The sequence below is a fragment of the Pyxicephalus adspersus genome, chromosome 6 (genome assembly GCF_032062135.1).
Source record: "Pyxicephalus adspersus chromosome 6, UCB_Pads_2.0, whole genome shotgun sequence".
Lineage (NCBI taxonomy): Eukaryota > Metazoa > Chordata > Amphibia > Anura > Pyxicephalidae > Pyxicephalus > Pyxicephalus adspersus.
In genome coordinates this window covers 91,935,392-91,953,801 of record NC_092863.1, presented here as the reverse complement: position 1 = coordinate 91,953,801, position 18,410 = coordinate 91,935,392, and the positions used below count along the sequence as shown (strand labels likewise).

The following is an 18,410-nucleotide window of genomic DNA, read 5'->3' as shown; positions in this document are numbered from 1 at the left end:
CTCCCATTTTGTACAAAAGGCTGCCTATCACACAAAAAGGTGCAGACACTATTCCTGGAAGTGCAGAAATGGTAGAAAGGATGTGCAATGCTCTGTTCTACAATGTCCATGGGCAAGGTGGTGGATGTTCCATTCTGAATAAATGGTACAGCATTGCACCAACTCATATAACAGCAGCATGGTGGCTCAGAGGTTAGCACTCTGGTCTTTGCAGTGCTGGGTCCCAGGTTGGAATCTCATCCAGGACATTATCTGCATGGAGTCTGTGTGGGTTTCCTCCGGTATCCTCCCACATTCCAAAAACATGCAGTTAGGGTAATTGGTTGCCCCCCAAAATTGACCCTAGACTGTGGTAATGACATATGACTTTGGTAGTCTTTGTACAGTGCTGCGTAATATGTTGGTGCTGACTTTTGTATCAAGCTTAAGCCTACCATACACAAGACAATGATGTACAAACACTTTCCACTCTCACAGTAAGTATCCTGCATGACCTCCATGGTACCATTTCGTTAATTTTTATTACCACTAACTTACAATATAAAGAATATATCAAAGTGCATAACAGGATATACAAACAATTTACATGGAATACAAAACATTTTCAAGGAATCAAGCAACTTTATACATTTCATGTTTTCAGGCATAGATTACATTCATGATGCGGCATAGCATGTTTTTATAAAAATATTTTTTATGCGGTCAGTATTTCTAAGAATAAAAAAAATTAGAAAATAACTCCTAGCCTTATCTTAAGTCAGATTCAATGGACTTTCTGACCTGATATAATAAAGTTTATAACTGATTATAATAAAGTTTCCAGATTCACACAGCTTTCCCCCACTGAACAGATAATGGGGGTATTTCATAAAGTTCTCACTGAACATAGGAGAATCTTGGTAGCTGGCAAATGTTTTCACTCCTAGAACAGACCCATTCCAGGTTTGCTGGATCACCCAGGTTTGCCAATGATAGTCTACTCCGATCTTAGAGACCTTTAATAAATCAGGCCCAATGTGAGAGTGTCAGAGAAAACAGGACCCTGGACTAAATTGTTCATTCTATGAATCTCTATTAACAAATGTTGAATCTGTCTGTAAACTAACTTGCAAATATAAAGGAACATTCAGGTAAATCCTAAGCAGCAATAAATGTTTATGTATAAAGCAGCGATGGTTTTGTGACAAATCTTCAGCATTGATAAATGTTGACTGTAGCAGCTTTTGATGTAGCTGGTTGAAGCTCTCAGTTTGCATGTGGTAAATATACCACAATGGTAAAGAAAACATGAAACATTAGAACAGAGACGTCTTACCATCCTCATACCAGGGCTGTCCAATGTCTCTTCCTAGGGCCAGAATTTTTATTTTATGATTCATTGTAAACCCTGGCTGACTTACTTCACCTCCAAAAGAAGAGATAGACAGCTCTGACTTGCAGTAATGCACATATTCTAGTAGTGGTCATTCTACTATAGTTGGGACTATGGGATTTTATAGGATATAGGTTTTTTTCCTTCCCTTTTATACATTCAATGGTAAAGCAGAATTTAACCCGTAATTACTCGTCTGTCCCTGTTCTATTCAGGGCATTGCCATCTCCTCTCCTATTTTATTCCTGAAGACGATCCTTGGTTATTTTGATTGTCCATGCCAAGATGACAAAACTCCCCAAGTTCATTCAGTTCTGGTATGCTCAAGGGAAACCCGGATTGCCAGGAATGCTAAACTGCATTCCTCCTGTGTCACTGTCTATTTGCAACCTCTAATGTTCAGTGCTGCGTTATTACAGAATGGACATCACATGACCCTTTCTGCAATAACTATGTGCCTGAATCATAAATTTGCAACGTAGGACTTTAGTTCCATGTTAAATCCGTCTCACCATTCATCCAAGTGACGTACTTAGTTTAAACAAGTGTTAGGAACATACCTCAGCAAAATAAAGTCTGTGCTATTACACATTTTAGCCACACTTTGCTCTGCTCTAATATTTAGTGGCATAATACAAGCGTTATAGTTATTCCAACTAACTGCTCCAAGTGAAGAGACATTCAGGGCAAAGTGACAGAACGTTTAAGGATTTATTAGGAAGGAATAGCAGGAAGTTTGTGGAGTTATACTCCAAGGCTTTAGCATCAGTCATACTGAGATGGATTGGATATTTACTGCTATAGGCAGTCCTGTGGGTGTTTATAGATCTACAAAGGCAAATTAAATGTTCATGTTTGGCTTGGATGATTACAGATTAGGGCTCAAGCTAAAAGAAAACGAAATTGGAAGAACAAAATTTCTGTTTTCCCCCAGCACCCTCCCTATATTTTATACTGACCACTCAGAGATACCTAATGCAGCCTGTTAGGAGCCACACAGCCTCCTCAATGAAAGTTTCCTGGTCAGGCTTTCATTCCTGGTCAGGTTCTTTCATTTGTGTGCAGCACAAATTTTATCAATTACAATTTAAAGGCCATCCATTATTTGCCCCATTGCTTCATGGCTCATCTATTACAATGAATAGAATTTGTGGTGTTCTTACAGGGAAGCAGAACCGGTCCAGGGGACTTTTGAAATTGCAGCTGCTCCAATAATGGGCTGTGCAGTTATTATCTATATGTGACAATGTAGACATGTAAAGACTATGGAAGGGTGTTGGGGAATGGCAGGGGGGGGTTATGGCTTTTATTGCATACTGTAATAACGGTTGATCTATATATTCTCCAATACAACCCATAGCAATCCTGCAAGTTATAAAAACTCTCTGTAAAATGTAAATTTTTTAAGATTCCTGTGTATGGGTGTGTAAGTTCCCTTTTAAAATTTCAATGTTTCAGCACAGAACACATTACAACAACAACAACAACACTATCATAGTTATGATTGTAAAAGTAACATAATGATGCACAAGAAACTAGAACAGTGTTTCTTAACCAGGCTTCCTCCAGATGTTGCTAAGGGTTCCTTGAGTAATGAGTAGTTTGGACTTCTCAGGTCAGTTTAGCTGACGCCAATGATTTTTTTGGCTATCCATAGAGGTCACATTCTTCCCAATGGCTAGCAATGTAAGAGTCGATCTTCCCACTGACCACCACAATAATGTATTGTGAGGTGTGGATATATTATTTATAGTGGGGGTTCCCTGAAGACCTGAAAGTCTTTTCAGGGGTTCCCCCATGTTAAAAAGGTTATGAAAGGCTGAACTAGATATTAAGGGGTTGTTTTTCAGCATTGTTGGGTGTCTTGAAGGCAGACATAGCAATGTACATGGAAATATCTTCCCAGCATATTCCTTTTAATCCATTGTTTGGCGGCTTCACTACATTGGAAAAACCAGGACAATTCTCTGTCCCAGCCCCTAAAGTCACAGAGCTGTCATTTGAAATTTTGCAGTCAGAGCTGCAACCACTAGATGGAGATAACACATTCTCAGGATTTGCAGGCTTTTCCAGTGAGTTGATCGCTTGTGTTTCATTACCAGCCAAGTGATCAGAGAGTTCACTGCACTGCCCAGTGGGACCTAAAGGATTGGAAGATTCTTTGCTGACCTCTGCTGGAGACGAAGTGTTGTTACAACTGTTAGTTTCCATCAGATTTTCTGCTTCAGTGTCTGTTGCGCTGACTGGCAAGATGTCTTCTGTTCTCACTTGTGCCTTCATATAGTCCAATTTATTAATGTGAAAACTGTCAAAGAAATCCGGATTGAAGCTTATATGAATGTACTGCAAGATAAAAAAAGAATGTATTAGTGAAAATAAAAAAACAATATTAGAATATAGAAAATCCCCACTGCCATATAAACAATGAATATGAATGGATATGAAGGACAGTTTATAGAGAACATGTCATCAACTAATACAGGTAAAACTACAACAAAAGATCAAGTATTTTACATGCTTATTTTCAATCACACTAGATGGCAGCAACATAGAGGATGTGGTTGATGGAGGAGGACATAGGGGATGTGGTGGATGGAGGAGGACATAGGGGATGTGGTGGATGGAGGAGGACATTGAGGAGGTGGGGGATAGAGGAGGTGGGAGATAGAGGAGGACATAGAGGAGGTGGGAGATAGAGGAGGACATAGATGAAGTGGTAGATGGAGGAGGATATAGAGGAGTTGGTAGATGGAGGAGGATATAGAGGAGTTGGTAGATGGAGGAGGATATAGAGGAGTTGGTAGATGGAGGAGGACATAGAGGAGGTGGGAGATAAAGGAGGACATAGAGTTGGTGGGAGATAGAGGAGGACATAGAGGAGGTGGGAGATGAAGGAGGACATAGAGATGGTGGTAGATGCAGGATGACATAGATTAAGTGATAGATGGAGGAGGACATAGAGGTGGTGATAGATGGAGGAGGATATAGAGGAGGTGGTAGATGGAGGAGGACATAGAGGAGGTGGGAGAAGGAGGAGGACATAGAGGAGGTGGGCGATAGAGGATGACATAGAGGAGGTGGGAGATGGAGGAGGACATAGAGGAGGTGATAGATGGAGGGGGTGGGAGACAGAGGAGGACATTGAAGAGGTGGGAGATGCAGGAGGATATAGAGGAGGTGAGAGATGGAGGAGGACATAGGGGAGGTGGGAGATGAAGGAGGACATAGAGAAGGCGGGAGATGGAGGAGGACATAGAGGAGGTACGAGATGGAGGAGGACATAGAGGAGGTACGAGATGGAGGGGGACATAGAGGAGTTGGGAGATGAAGGAGGACATGGAGGAGGTGTTAGATAGAGGAGGACATAGAGGTGGTGGGAGACATAGGAGGACATAGAGGTGGTGGGAGATGGAGGAGGACATAGAGGAGGTGGGAGACAGAGGAGGACATAGAGGTGGTGGGAGACGGAGGAGGACATAGAGGTGGTGGGAGACGGAGGAGGACATAGAAGAGGTGGGAGACAGAGGAGGTTATAGAGGAGGTGGGGGATGAAGGAGAACATAGAGGAGGTGGGAGGTGGAGCAGAAGATAAAGAAAGTAGGAGATGGAGGATGGCATAGATGAAGTGGTAGATGGAGGAATACATAGAGGAAGTTATAGATGGAGGAGGACATAGAGGAGGTGGGAGATGGAGGAGGACATAGAGGAGGTGGCTGGTAGGTTCCTGCTGCCCTCTAACCATGGGTGAACCAATCAACCGATTCCGCCATTAAAAATAAAATTGCCTAAGCAACTCAGTGAGCAAAACTGCATGTTTTCACTTTGGTGATATTGTTAAAATCTCTCCCCCACCCGTTCTTCATTATCTTTGTGGAAGCAGATCTGTTTATAGAAGTCATCAGCTTTGAAGGTATGAAAAAAAGTTATCAATGAATGTAGGAAATTTTTTTTGAGCTGTGAAGGGTAATACCTTTGTTGGTGAAATACATAATTTCTCCAGCGCATTTTTGTGGTCTGGCAGTTCTGGCCAAATGAACGGTTTTATTCTGGAAAAACATATTCATATCAGACAAGCAATACCAATCATCCATTTAGTTTATGAACAAAAGTATACAGGTAAATCCAAACCTAAAAATGTAATATTTTGCAGTTTTTTTTGTCTATAGATGTGATGGCTGCATAAAGTTTTCCCCCCACCTTTTTTCACCTGGAATGGATCTGGTCCAGGGTTCAATAAATCTTTTCCAGGTTTGTTGGATCACCCAACTTCACTGATGAAAGTGTATACTCATCAGCCTTTGAGAGCTTTAATAAATTAGGCCCAATGCGAGAAAAAAGAATCATATAGCAAAATTTCCCACTGTGATAATTCTTATTACCAAAACCCCAAGGTTATATTATGCAAAAAAGAAAGAAGAAGAAGAAAGGGTTTGTGTTGGCAATTATATAATAAAGTTTACTAGCGTTGGACTTTAAGTATAGTGACCGCTAACTAAACAGATTTCACCTTAACTATAAGTGTAGGTGAGAGGTAACAAGAAAGTGGTATTACAGCAAATTCGAGAGTAGTGCAGCACATTCATCTCTGTCCCCAAGCATTTCAACCATAAGAGTAGAGATCCATAATGATGTATACAGACATATATTTTATATATATTAAAAACATTTTCTTTCTCGTTATGTTCTCTGTGTGCATCCGTATACATCTCTACTCTCCCCTGATGATTTTTTTTTTTAAAGCTGGCTGTTGCTGACCTCCAAATTTAAATGATAACTTCAAAGCCACTGAATATAGTGTTGTCACTAAAATAGCTAGGGATGTTTGGGTGACCATAGGACCATTTCCTAAAAGGCAAAGGTGTAAAAATGAATGTTAAAATAGAGGATTAGCCATTTTTTTTAAATGTAGGCGACAGCTAGCTAAAGACTTTTTATGTTAATTGCAAAGCCCCTTAATGTAGAATTGTTATGTGGGTGCAAGCTCCCTCTTCCCTGTTTTCATTGATATAGCCAATCATGCAACAGGGCAGCTGGGGACAGCTTTTGCTGGATGTGGGGCAGGGGGTGGGACAGAATGGCAGGGCTGCAAAGAGCTGGAATCCTGTGCAATTAGACCCCCCTTTTATATTTGTCCAGGGCCCAATTTTGTCTAAAGCCATCCGCGCTCAAAGTCTGTGTCTAATATTATACTTTCTCCTTTACATCTCTTACCTGTCTTTCCAAAACATCTTAGTTAATACAATGATAATGATGAATATGGCACCTGCAGCACAGCAGCCCAGCAGCACAGCTTTAAGGAAGTCGTCTACATTTCCTTCACCTGGTAAATAAAATCCACAAATAGAATAATTTACAATTACAATCTATAGAACACTACAGATGATTGTACATAGAAGGCTAGAAGAAATTTGATGACTTCTTGTCCTCTGATGGCAAAGAATATAGTGATAATGTTTAAATAAATGAAAGTGATATAAATGTCAGGACTGCTAAGGAGGGTTCAGAGGGCATTACTAGAGTGTGAAGATGGTGAGAACTGCTTGATAAAATTGTTTCCATTTTTTATAGGAAAGAGGAGGAGGCCATTTAAAATAAAACTGTAAATTGGCCTTTTATTTTTTATAATAAATATACAAATTACAAAATGGAAGAAATATAAAATGGGAGTTTCAGACCTGGAACAAATAAATAGGTTGTCAATGGCTGCTACCAGATTCATTTCCTGACAAGTTTCTTTTTGATACTTGAAAGCTTAACTCCATCCTTCGTTCTTGTATAATTGCACCCAAATTGCTTATGATTGTCCTGATTTTACTGCAAATAATCATTTTTTGTGCAGAAAGTCTGAACTCACCTGGAGGTCACCCAGCAACATTCCTAATCCTTTCCTCCTCAGCTCTAATGTCCCTGAGCTGCCCCTATCATTCGCTGGATTTCAGTTCTTTAATTAAGTGTCACATGTGGGCTACCAAAGCTATACACAGTACGCTGTTGGTCTTTCCCCCAGCCATGATCTGCTTGCAGTGCAAGCGAGACTTAGTGATCATGTCAGTGGTTCTAAAATCAGATACGTTATCAACACTAAAATGTGGTAGTTAGTAATTGCATTTGAATTTTCTCATAACCTCATCACACGCTAGGCTCTAAGACTTTCTCTCTGGAATGGTCTTTTCAAACTGGCCTACCTGTCTTATTCTGTCTCCTAAACCTTCACTACTTCCCAATACTCCATATATCCCCTCCTATTGTATGATACTTCCCCACCTGTTAGATTGTAAGCTCTTCTGGGCAGGGTCCTCTCCTCCTGTGTCACTGTTTGTATCTGTCTGTCCATTGCAACCCCTATTTAATGTACAGCGCTGCATAATATGTTAGTGCTATATAAATCCTGTTTATTAAAAACAATAATATTAATAATAATTTTAAAGATGAAGCATAGATTGAATCAGGGAAGGGTAAATTATAACAGATTTAAATAGCGCTTTAAGAAACAAAGCCCATTGTTCCCAAACAATGATAGCTCTCGTACCTTTATAGTAATTCTCTATAGGCTCATCTGATGCTTTTGACTTTGTCTCAAATTTGGCTGTATTACTCCAGGCACTCCAAAAACCATCATAAAATTCTCCATTAGGTTTCGATCGAACCTTTGCTTCAAATTTTGTTAAGTATTTTACATTTCGCGTTGGGACACTTATTGTGCCATCTGTAACAAAACACTAAATGGAAAATATGAAAGTGCAGATGTCAATGAACACTACTCATATCTAAAATGCAATATTACTCAATTGTAATGTAAACTGTATCTGTAACTGTAAATATAGTAAGGTATGTGTAAAATTCATGCCACATTTTTTATTTTTTATTTTCTGCCATCTGTGTTCCTTTACTTCCAGTCTGCTGGGCAGAACAGCAACTTAAATATAAACTTTGAAGTAACTAAAATGTCCCCAATAAACAATTTACCTCCAAGCCTGTTCTGATGATATTTCCCTGGGACAATGATCACCAGCACACAAAGAGCAAAAGTTCTAACTTTTCACCAAGTGGTGACCACTTTGTCCTAAACTATATAAAGATTTTTTATTTTAGATGCACTGAGGGAAACATGAGAGTTCCTATTTGTAAGGGTGGCAGCCTTCCCAAACGAGCCAGCACAGTATATATATAGCAACAAGACTGGACAGTATACACTTTCATCAATGAACCTGGGCGATCCAGCAAACTTGGAATGTATCTGGTCCAGGATTAAAAACATTTGCTAACAAATAGCAAATTACTTTTAAGAAATCCATTCCAGGTTTGCTGGATCACCCAGCGTCACTGATGAAAGTTTATATTCTCCAGCCTTCGAGAATAAATGAGTCTCTTTGAGTCAGGCAGAACAAGATATGAGGATGTACATTTTTGCAAATTCTTGATCACTCTAAATCAGTTAATCAGGAAGTACTGAAGTCAAAAGATTAATATGACACACAGAAAACCAGCCTTTTCATATAAAGGTGAGCTCATGTACTTTTTATAGCAGAATAAGGGGGATAAAGCAAACTTTTCCTGGCATAAACAGGTCTGCTGCTGTTTCTGACTTCCTCTTCTGCAAATGCTTTTTGTCTGGTTGTCACACTGGTACTCTAAATATAAAATACTGAACAGAGAATATTTTTTTTAATACATAAGAATATTTTGTATTTTTGAATCCTGTCAGCGGGAGGAGCTCTGGTTTCCTTTTCAGATGTTTTACCCAGAAAAAAAACTTTTCCCCCAAAACTTCCCCTTAGTGGTTCCTGGGCTCTCCCGTAGACCTGGCATCTGTGGAGCGGGTTCTGGATGGAGAGTAGGAGCTTAATATATGAAAGGGGTACTAATGTAGTAAAAACCTTTCGAATTACCAAAAATGCTTCTAGTAGCAAGGACCATGAGATTTAGATTTCCAGGCTTTAGTAAACTTGCAGGAGGACAGATGCAGCAGTTTTTGTAATCATGGCAGTTACCTAATAAGAATGTGATTTGTTAATACTGACATCTGCCTTCTGATTATTGTGCAACGTTAAACTTAATGACAGGTCCACATAACACATACCATCTTGTAGGCTCCATGACTTCTTGTTTGATTTTCACACACCTGCAACAAAGTACAAAACAAAAATATACTGATATTGAATAAATAAATTATTATTATTATAGATCATTTGATATTTAAAAGATTCTTCAATGAAAAATGGAAGGTCTACTTTTCTGTCTAAACACTTAAGCCCCCCATTCCATACCGCCATTGTAAATTAGGTACATAAAAGTAAAATTTTGCCAAAAAAATCGCCTCAGTCCTAGCTTCTGATGCTTCCAGGAGGTGCATTTCACATCAGCATGCCTTACAGCTGCCTCCTGGGATAACGGCACGGGAATTCTCACAGGAATGCACACCAGCTCATTGCAAGTTGCAAGTTAAGGGGTGATCTGTCATTGGGCTTGGTCTGCATAAGTACATTATTAGATTCTGAGTGCCCAGATGACAGCAATAAGGCACCAAAAGCTGAGACTGTGGCGATTGGCAGGAAATGGACGGTCATTTGTATGTTAGGTCCATATTAGAGGTTTTCCAAAAGCCCAGCTAGACTCAAAATCAAACAAGGTAAATGATTGATGTAAGTTATATGTATTGCTTTCCGGACTAAATTTTACAGAAATATAAAAACATTGTGTAGCTTTGTTTGATTGTTTTCGTCCTGCTAACAGATTGAGGTTCTACAACTGTGTATCACTTTCTTCCTATGACTACAATTCATTCCTCCTCAGGTAGACAAATAAAGGGAATCTAGTAAATGTGCTCTGGCCTCTTTTATTCTTTCTAATTTGGGTGTAATATCTAATTGATCGCTTGCGGCTGTATTGAATTATTTCGCATTTTGTGGGTCTTAGGGCTGCAGACTGCGTTCAGTTTATACAACATGTAGGCTCAGACCCTAGTTAGCCATTCTCCTTAAAACTACAGCCGATATTCAGTACAGTTTATCCCAGTGGTGTTAAATGCCTTCCTGGTCCCAGTGGCCCTCTTTCTCAGGTCTCAAATATGGGAAGAATGCAATTGCCTCTCTTTTCCTGTGGAAACCCACAATTTTAGATAATCCTTAACTTTTAGCAAGGTTACAATAGTCACTATGACAAATGAGGGGGTAATCTCCCCAGGGAGGACATAAACAGCATAATCGGACCTCATAATATGTCCTCATAATTTGAGTATTTTCTACTCAAAACAACAATATTAATAATATTATTATTAATAATAATAATAATAATAATAATAATAATAATAAAATATAGGCTTTTGATGCACTTTATAAACTGTTGTGATAAATTAAAATCACAGCTAGCTTTAGTTGCAACTCTTTTTTTAATAAATGGCCTAAGAGTTGGTGCTTTGCAGTTTTAAATGTGAAATTATTTACTTACCGGCCAGTCATCATCTTCCTGACGCAAAACAGCTTCATGAATTAAACAATTCTTTAGATACTCATGACCTTTGTAAGGTGTTTCAATTTCAAATATGTATTCCTTCAATTCATTATTATAATAGATTGATAGACTGGGGGGATCAGGCTTAGCTGTGTTTACAAAATAAAATAAAAACATTGTAAGAGATACTAAAAATACATAAATGCAATTCATTTTACTAGACCAACAATCTTTAACAACAATCTTATGGGGGTCCCTTGTCAGAGGAATTAAAGCTGCCTGTACTGACCATAGCTACCCTATCCTAATGCAAACACACCACTGGGGCTGGGGGCCCCTCCTAAGGTTCAGATGCTGGTCAACCACAAGTGTTGACTTTGCTAGGATTAAATTCATCCACATTTGTAGCGAAGTGATAAGGAGATTGCGGGAAATTCTGGAAAGCAAGAAAAGAAGGGACAGTGAGACAAGGAGGAAAGGGTGCTAGACTCAACTGCATCACTGGCAGGACTAACTCTAAGCATCAGTAGGGTAACTTTCTGTAGGAGCTGCAGCTGGATCTCTGGGAAAAGAAAAAAAGAGCTCTGCAAGCCAGGGGTTGATACATGGAACACTTGGGCTAGCGTGAGTGAGAGAAATAGAGAGAGAAGGAGTAGGGTAGGCTGCCATTTTGGTATCTATAGTCTCCGGGAGCCACCAAGGAGGTGCCTTCAAAGGATTGTGGTCTAGCCTTTTCTAGCTCCATTAATAATAGTGCAACCTACTTCCCTTTATGGAGCCTAATTTCCTTATTCCTTCATCAGGTTAAAAAAGACTTGCTGTAACATAGTATTTTCCCCGGGCGGGAACGCTCAATCCTGCCTTGGGTCGTCACCTTACCCACATAGGTAAACTGACTAACTAGGCAGTTTTCCAAGGTTTTTACCTTCCACTTAGTCTGCTCATTGACGTTTGGGACATAAGCCCATCCCAATTGTCGAGAACTTTGTCCTTGTGTGTGAACCCTTCTCCCATTCCCAACCCTCCATATTGTTGGACATACTCTGTAACCAGTTGCTTACTGTTTCTCAAGGACATTACCTATTTTCACATTTATTTGACGCATTCACGTTTATTTGACAATATATACGGTTGTACTTCTGTTTTATAAAACTCAATAAACTCGATTGAAACAAAAAAGTCTTGCTGCTGGGATATGCAACAAACTAAATCTGAGACATAAGGACTACATGATTTTGGCAAATGGGAAACTTCACAGGGCACAGGTATAAAACCATATGCATTAGGCACCTCTGACCCAGAATGCCAGACTAAGAAAAAAGAGAAGCCTTTGTCACTGGTAGGAGCCTCACCTTGGATTCAAAAAAAGTCAACCAAAAACACAATAGTACTTTAGTGGAAAGCTACTGCTACCCTTGTTTGTAGCGTATACAGTGGAAGACCATTCCCATCTGAGCTGCACTACACCTACAGGGGTGGTCCCATGGAGTTGGAGTGTTTGGACTTTCTCTGCTTAGAATCCAATATAAGTTCATTGTGGTGGGGTCCAAGACTAAGGCAGTGACACTTACAGAAGTACAGTGTACAGATGTCACAAACTACTCCATACCACCTCCAATGTGATCTGCATTTCAAATTATAGGTGGTTCAATACCTGAGAATGTCAATACACCTAAAGTTGTTTCACAAAGTATGACCTAAAACTAGTATATGACCTAAACCTGTGTGATAAAGTCTTGCTAAGAAACCTGGATTATCGCAATTATTAGCAGACTGATGATGCTCACAGCCACACGCCATTTGTTCTCAGTTACCTGACACATCAGATCCACCTGGAGGAGATAAATATTTGGCAATGCAACCACCTTCCACGCTTCAGTAAAGCAGTTTAGATGGCTTTTCTGATTGAGTCTTCTTAACAATAGAGGTTGGTGTAGGAGTGGGGATGGGATGTCTGTGGTAGTTTGGCCCCATTGTTGCCACCCCTCCATTGGGGACATACTTAATTATAATACTCAGTAATATTAATACCTCTCTGTCAGAGAACCATCTGAGCCTATTGAGCTCACAGATCAGATCTGACCACCTATGTGTATGAAGTCAACAAAGTCAACAGAGGAAAAAGTTCTGATGAGGCTTTCACCAATATATGCAGATCCACTAACATATTAGTGTATCAAACCACCTTAATAGTGTCTGATACCCCCTACCCTATACTCAACACACCAAGGTATATAGTTCCAATGCCTGTAAAGGAACACTAAATTTTATGTAGATGCCTAATTCTGGAAATTTGCAATTATAAATTCTCTTTCTTGGGGAAATCACTTTGGATGGGGTGTGTTGACCTTTTTAGGTAGGTATATTTTTATAACTACTTGACAGGAAGGGTCAGAGCCGCAGGGAGAGAGTAGAAAAAGGAGATTTGTGTTGCTGGGGGAAATGAAGAACGAATCCCAGGAGCCAGACCCCTCAGGGTGTTAAAGGTGATAAACGCTCATGCTCCAACTTTGCTTATGCATTGGTACATATGTCCTGAATTGAAAGTACAAGCAGATGTACAAATATTTTTAAGACATACTGAACTATATATTTTTTCTATGTATATCTCAGGATTAGACAGGAATACAAACACTTTAGCAGGTAAAACTATACCCAATATAAAACATAGCATAGATATTTCATTGGTATATTTAGATATTCCCTTAAAGTTAAGCTTTAGAACTAAAGTGGACTCGCTCATTTCTTTTCAGGTATGATTTGCACATAAAAACTACACAATAGAGGTATAGATTTTCCTGTCTATTTATTCACATGATATGACATGTACTAAAGTGGACCTGTAGTCCAAAAAGTCACCAGATAGTAGTACTTATTGACAAAAGAGATTAAAAAAAATCTCCTGGTGGCTTTTAATTTAGGCTCTACATTCTATAGCGCATGTGCCATGTAGTGTGTAACTTGTGTGTGAAGTTGTGGCATTGTCACACAGAGCCAGCCGTCGGAGACATTAGAGGCTCTTGCAGGTTCAGGACCTGTCATCCCTGCAGGGCAACTGGACACAGGTAAGTATGTGCCATGATCGGTAAATATGTGGATTATGGCAGAAACTCCTCTCTCACCAACAGTCTTGTGTTTTTGTCTGAATTAATCTAGATTGTCATTAATGCTATCTATCAGTACCTATTTATACCTGGTACAGAATGGACATCCTACCTATGTGGGATACAGTGTAATTCCTGCAGTTCTGCTGTCTTCCCCATTTCATGCAAACTTTGTACGTGTCGGTCCCAAGATTGACTTTAAAGGGTTCATCTTCTTTTTGTTTACCACACCCAGTTTCTGTGCTGTAAATACAAAATGTCTTTATTTTCTTTATAATAATATTACAATCACTGACAACACTAAATTTCCTAAACTGTGCTTTTTACATATCTTTTCTTTTTTAACATAACAGCTTTGAAATTAAAACATTTATAGTTTATTATTACAGTATTATAGATTCATATAACATCAGAACATTCCATTGTGCTGTAAACACATGGGCACAGATGAAACATAGATACAATAAAATAGTAAAGACACAAATAACACCAATACTACAGTGATACATTATATTTGGTACAAAGCAGAAAAGGGTGAGGCAATTAATTATACAGCAATAATGTCACACATTTGGAAGGGTGGCCCTGCCCATAACAGTTTATAATTTAGATGCCCTTACTTGTATAGCATAGAGTAGGGATTAACCCCCTTTTAGGTAATATTTTGCTATCTGTACCCTACTATGGAGATTTCCCTTCATTTTCTGGAAGACACAACAGGAAATTGAGAGGAAAGCAAAATTGTAATCCACAGGATAAATGCCCCTATTGGTGGATTTTCCTCACCTATTGCTCAGTTGTCAACTCAAAATGTTCAAAGGTGTCTAGCTGGAACACAAACAAGAATAAAAACTAGACCCTGAATCCAACCTCTCCCTACTTTATCCAATTTGTTTTTAGCAAAATGCCTTTACACACACAAATTGCTGTTTTGCTGTGCATTTCTTGCCAGTGAAAAATGGCGGACCCAATTTCCCTGACATTGAAATATACAATTGGGCAGCTATTACTAGGTACATTAGAGATTAAATATACGGCACCTCATGTTACGCTGACTCCTGAACTAAAATCTGTTCCGGAAGTAAATCTGACTTTCATTTAACACATGTATAAAGAAATGTTACAGGCAGAGATCCTACAAAATTCCCTTCTTCACTCCTGTTGGTATGTCTGGCACAAAGTGTGGACTAGGTTTGGACTCAATAGTCACACATCTTTATTTCTTCCACTATGATGGAACTTTTTCCTGATGGAAGATTTTTCCTGACTTATTTGGGAACCCACATTGAGAGTTAGGTTGTGTGTTTACTGTCCGACTCCGAAAGTAATTTTTCATTCTGCACTATCCACTTTTTACCCATTTTTGAGAACGCAACCTTTTGCATTTCTTCAACTACTCCGGTTAGATGAGACTTAGACCCAAAAAAAAATCTAAAATACCTTAAGAGTTTGTATTTATTTCACCAATGCGCTCCTTTCAAATGGGACTTAGCGCTTCCACTAGCTGTCTAAAATGTGGTGCAATGGAAGCAGACCTGTACCACATATTTTGAGCTTGTCCTAGGATTAGATATTTTTGGAGAACCATAGCCAATTTTCTTTCTTTAACCCCTAGTTGGGCTATTTTTGGAGAACTAAACCTGCAAGGGATGAAAATCACTAAGGGGTGTAGTAAACTCTTGTCCATTATCTCTCTGGTGGCCAAGAAAACACTTTTGCACAACTGGATTAGTCCCCTCCCACTATTGTCTTATTTAAAGATTATGGTTTGTTTTCCAAAGGGCGTGGGTGGAAGCTTTTTTGGAAAAGGAATCAGATCAACAGATTTTTTGAGGTCTGGGAATCATGTATTGCTGTCTTGTCATCTGATATTAAGAAAAGTATATTTCTACATTTGTATAGTGGGTTCCACCAAGGAGAGTCACCCAATCATTCAGAAAAGAGCATTCACAACTTGCCCAGCCTGAAAAAATCTGTTGAATAATAGAAGGAAAAGGGAAAGAGACAGGCTTTTGTAGGGCACAACATTTTGTCTCAAAAACTGAAATTTTATTAATTTTAATGGATCCTAAACACTAAACAGAGTCCTCCTGTGCTGGAACTAAACTAACACGGGTTCACTGTTCTAACAAATAAAAAAAGGTCAAGGCGCATTAAATAATAAATATAACAGCAAATCTTGTTCCCTTCCCAACACGTTTCGCTCCGTGGGGCTTCTTCAGGGGATTGGGGGACCTAATAATATTGCTGAGACTTTGTTTGACCAAAAGAACACATGCTGGTACTGGCTGATACTCAGGGAGGAAATAAAACCACAAAAAAGGCCTACAGATAATCCAAGAAGAACTACATCACCGTTTTCCCCTCCAACCGGGCATTCAATATGTTAATAATGTCACTTTTGGAATACATTCTAAAGAAAAATGTTTTCATTTTCAACAATCAACAATCAACATACTTAGAGATCCAGGGAGTAGCCATGGGCACACGATGTGCCACCTCGTATGCCAAACTCTATTTGGGCAATTCGGAGGAAAACCTGTTCCAGCATCCAACACAAAGTTCATGCAAACAATTCATACACTGTTGGGGACATTATATAGATTATATCATCATCAACAGCACGTATAGCCTTTCCTTCACAATGCAATATGATAGAGTGAAGGTACCTAGTATATAGACACCTATGTGAGGACCACACCATCAGGCCAAGTAAATACCAGCCTTTTCAGAAAGGACACAGCGGGTAATACCATCTTGCACGCCTCAAACGCACACCCCACACAAGTGAAAAGAAGCATCCCTCTAGGCCAGGGGTCTGCAACCTGCAGCTCCGGAGCCGCATGCGGCTCTTCAGCCTCCTTGTTGTGGCTCCCTTCGGCTGCCGCGGGGAGATCTCTGATGGGGGATCCCCTTCCTCCTAAGACACTGCGGAGGAGGGGGATTCCCTATCCGGTGTTCCAATGAAAAAAATCTACCAGTGAAATAAATCTACCACGGGGCGTGTACAAATGGGTGTGTACAATGACATCCCCCTCCTTTGAACCCCAATTCCTCTGGAATGGGGAGATGTACAAAACCAAAAAATGTAGGTGTAAGTGGGGGACACCTGTGACTAACACCCCCTAAAATTTAATTGTTAGGCTATCATCAGAACATAAAGAACTCTGCCCATCAAAAAAAATCTACCGTTACACATTGCTGGAGGCACCTGAACCCCAATTTCTCTGGAACAGGAAGGGGGTACAGGTGAACAAAATTAGAGGTGCAAGTGGGGGACACCAGTGGCTAACACCTCCTAAAAACTCCACCCATCAAAAAACCCCTACCCTGTTACACATTGTTGGAGGCTTCTAGCACCCAAACCCCAATTTATCTGGAAACGGGGGTACAGGTGAAAAAAATTTGAGGTGCAAGTACGGGACACCTGTGGCTAACACCTCCTAAAAATTCATAAAAACTCTGCCTATCAAAATAATCTACCCTGTTACACATTGCTGGAAGTATCTAGCATCTGAACCCCAATTTCTCTGGAACGGGGGGGAGGCGGTACAGGTGACCAAAATAGAGGTGCAAGTGGGGGACACTTATGGCTAACACCACCTACAATTGAATCGCTAAGGCATCGTCAGAAAATAAAGAACTCTGCCCATCAATATAATCTACCCTGTTACACATTGCTGGAGGCTTCTAGCACCTGAACCCCAATTACTCAAGATTGGGGGGTACAGGTGAACAAAATTAAAGCTGCAAATGAGGGACACCTGTGGCTAACACCCCTTAAAATTTCATCGCTAAGGCATCGTCAGAACATAAAGAACTCTGCCCATCAAAAAAATCTACCGTTACGTTAGAAGCCTCCAGCTAATGTAACAGGATGATACGTTAGAAGCTGGAGGCTTCTAGGGGCATAGTTCAGTGTTTAATTTATTTCAAAGTAGGCCTACACATGCACACTTGTTGTAACAGGTAAAACTAAAAAAATATTAACACTTTTAAGAGTTTATAAACTGTGTTATGTTTTGCGTCTCCTGACTATTTTTCTTTAGTGGAAGAGGAGGCAAAATGGCTCTTTTGATAGTAAAGGTTGCTGACCCCTGCTCTAGGCCAATACCTCCGGCTTACAAGAAATTGTACCGATGATAGTGATTTTAAAAGGGAATCGAAGGCTCCTAGAGAAAGATTACTTCTATGAGGTTATAGTAAGAAACTACTTAAGAGATCCTACTACTAAAAGATCTAACTGTCAAGACCTTATTGTTCAAAAAACCAAGCTCACAACTGATGAAACAGCATATTCTTCTAGGAGACCCAAACACAGCAAAGTTTCTACAATACCGACATCACATATAGGAAATCTTTATCTTTAAAAGATACTTTGATTTCCAGTCATTTTCATACCATCGTGAACACAAACTGCAACCAGCCACTGCCAGGAGTATATAAATGTGGCAAATGTCAACAATGCCATTGGATTAGACAAA

At 39.6% G+C, this 18,410-nt stretch overlaps 1 protein-coding gene across 2 annotated transcripts in view; it reads right to left on the bottom strand.

The window, feature by feature from the left end:
* Positions 1-502: 502 nt before the first annotated feature.
* The window catches only part of IL7R (interleukin 7 receptor), a 58,788-nt gene continuing 40,880 nt past the window's right edge, over positions 503-18,410 (bottom strand). The window contains exons 7-13 of one of the 2 annotated variants that reach the window (XM_072416588.1): positions 14,039-14,169; positions 10,820-10,971; positions 9,453-9,494; positions 7,902-8,091; positions 6,584-6,692; positions 5,343-5,418; positions 503-3,715 (exon numbers count right to left, since the gene is read on the bottom strand). In XM_072416588.1, the coding sequence (XP_072272689.1) occupies positions 3,197-3,715; positions 5,343-5,418; positions 6,584-6,692; positions 7,902-8,091; positions 9,453-9,494; positions 10,820-10,971; positions 14,039-14,169 (1,219 nt within the window). In that variant the 3' untranslated portion in view covers positions 503-3,196. The remainder of the gene's footprint in view (positions 3,716-5,342; positions 5,419-6,583; positions 6,693-7,901; positions 8,092-9,452; positions 9,495-10,819; positions 10,972-14,038; positions 14,170-18,410) is intronic. The other variant, XM_072416589.1, reaches the window with a different exon arrangement.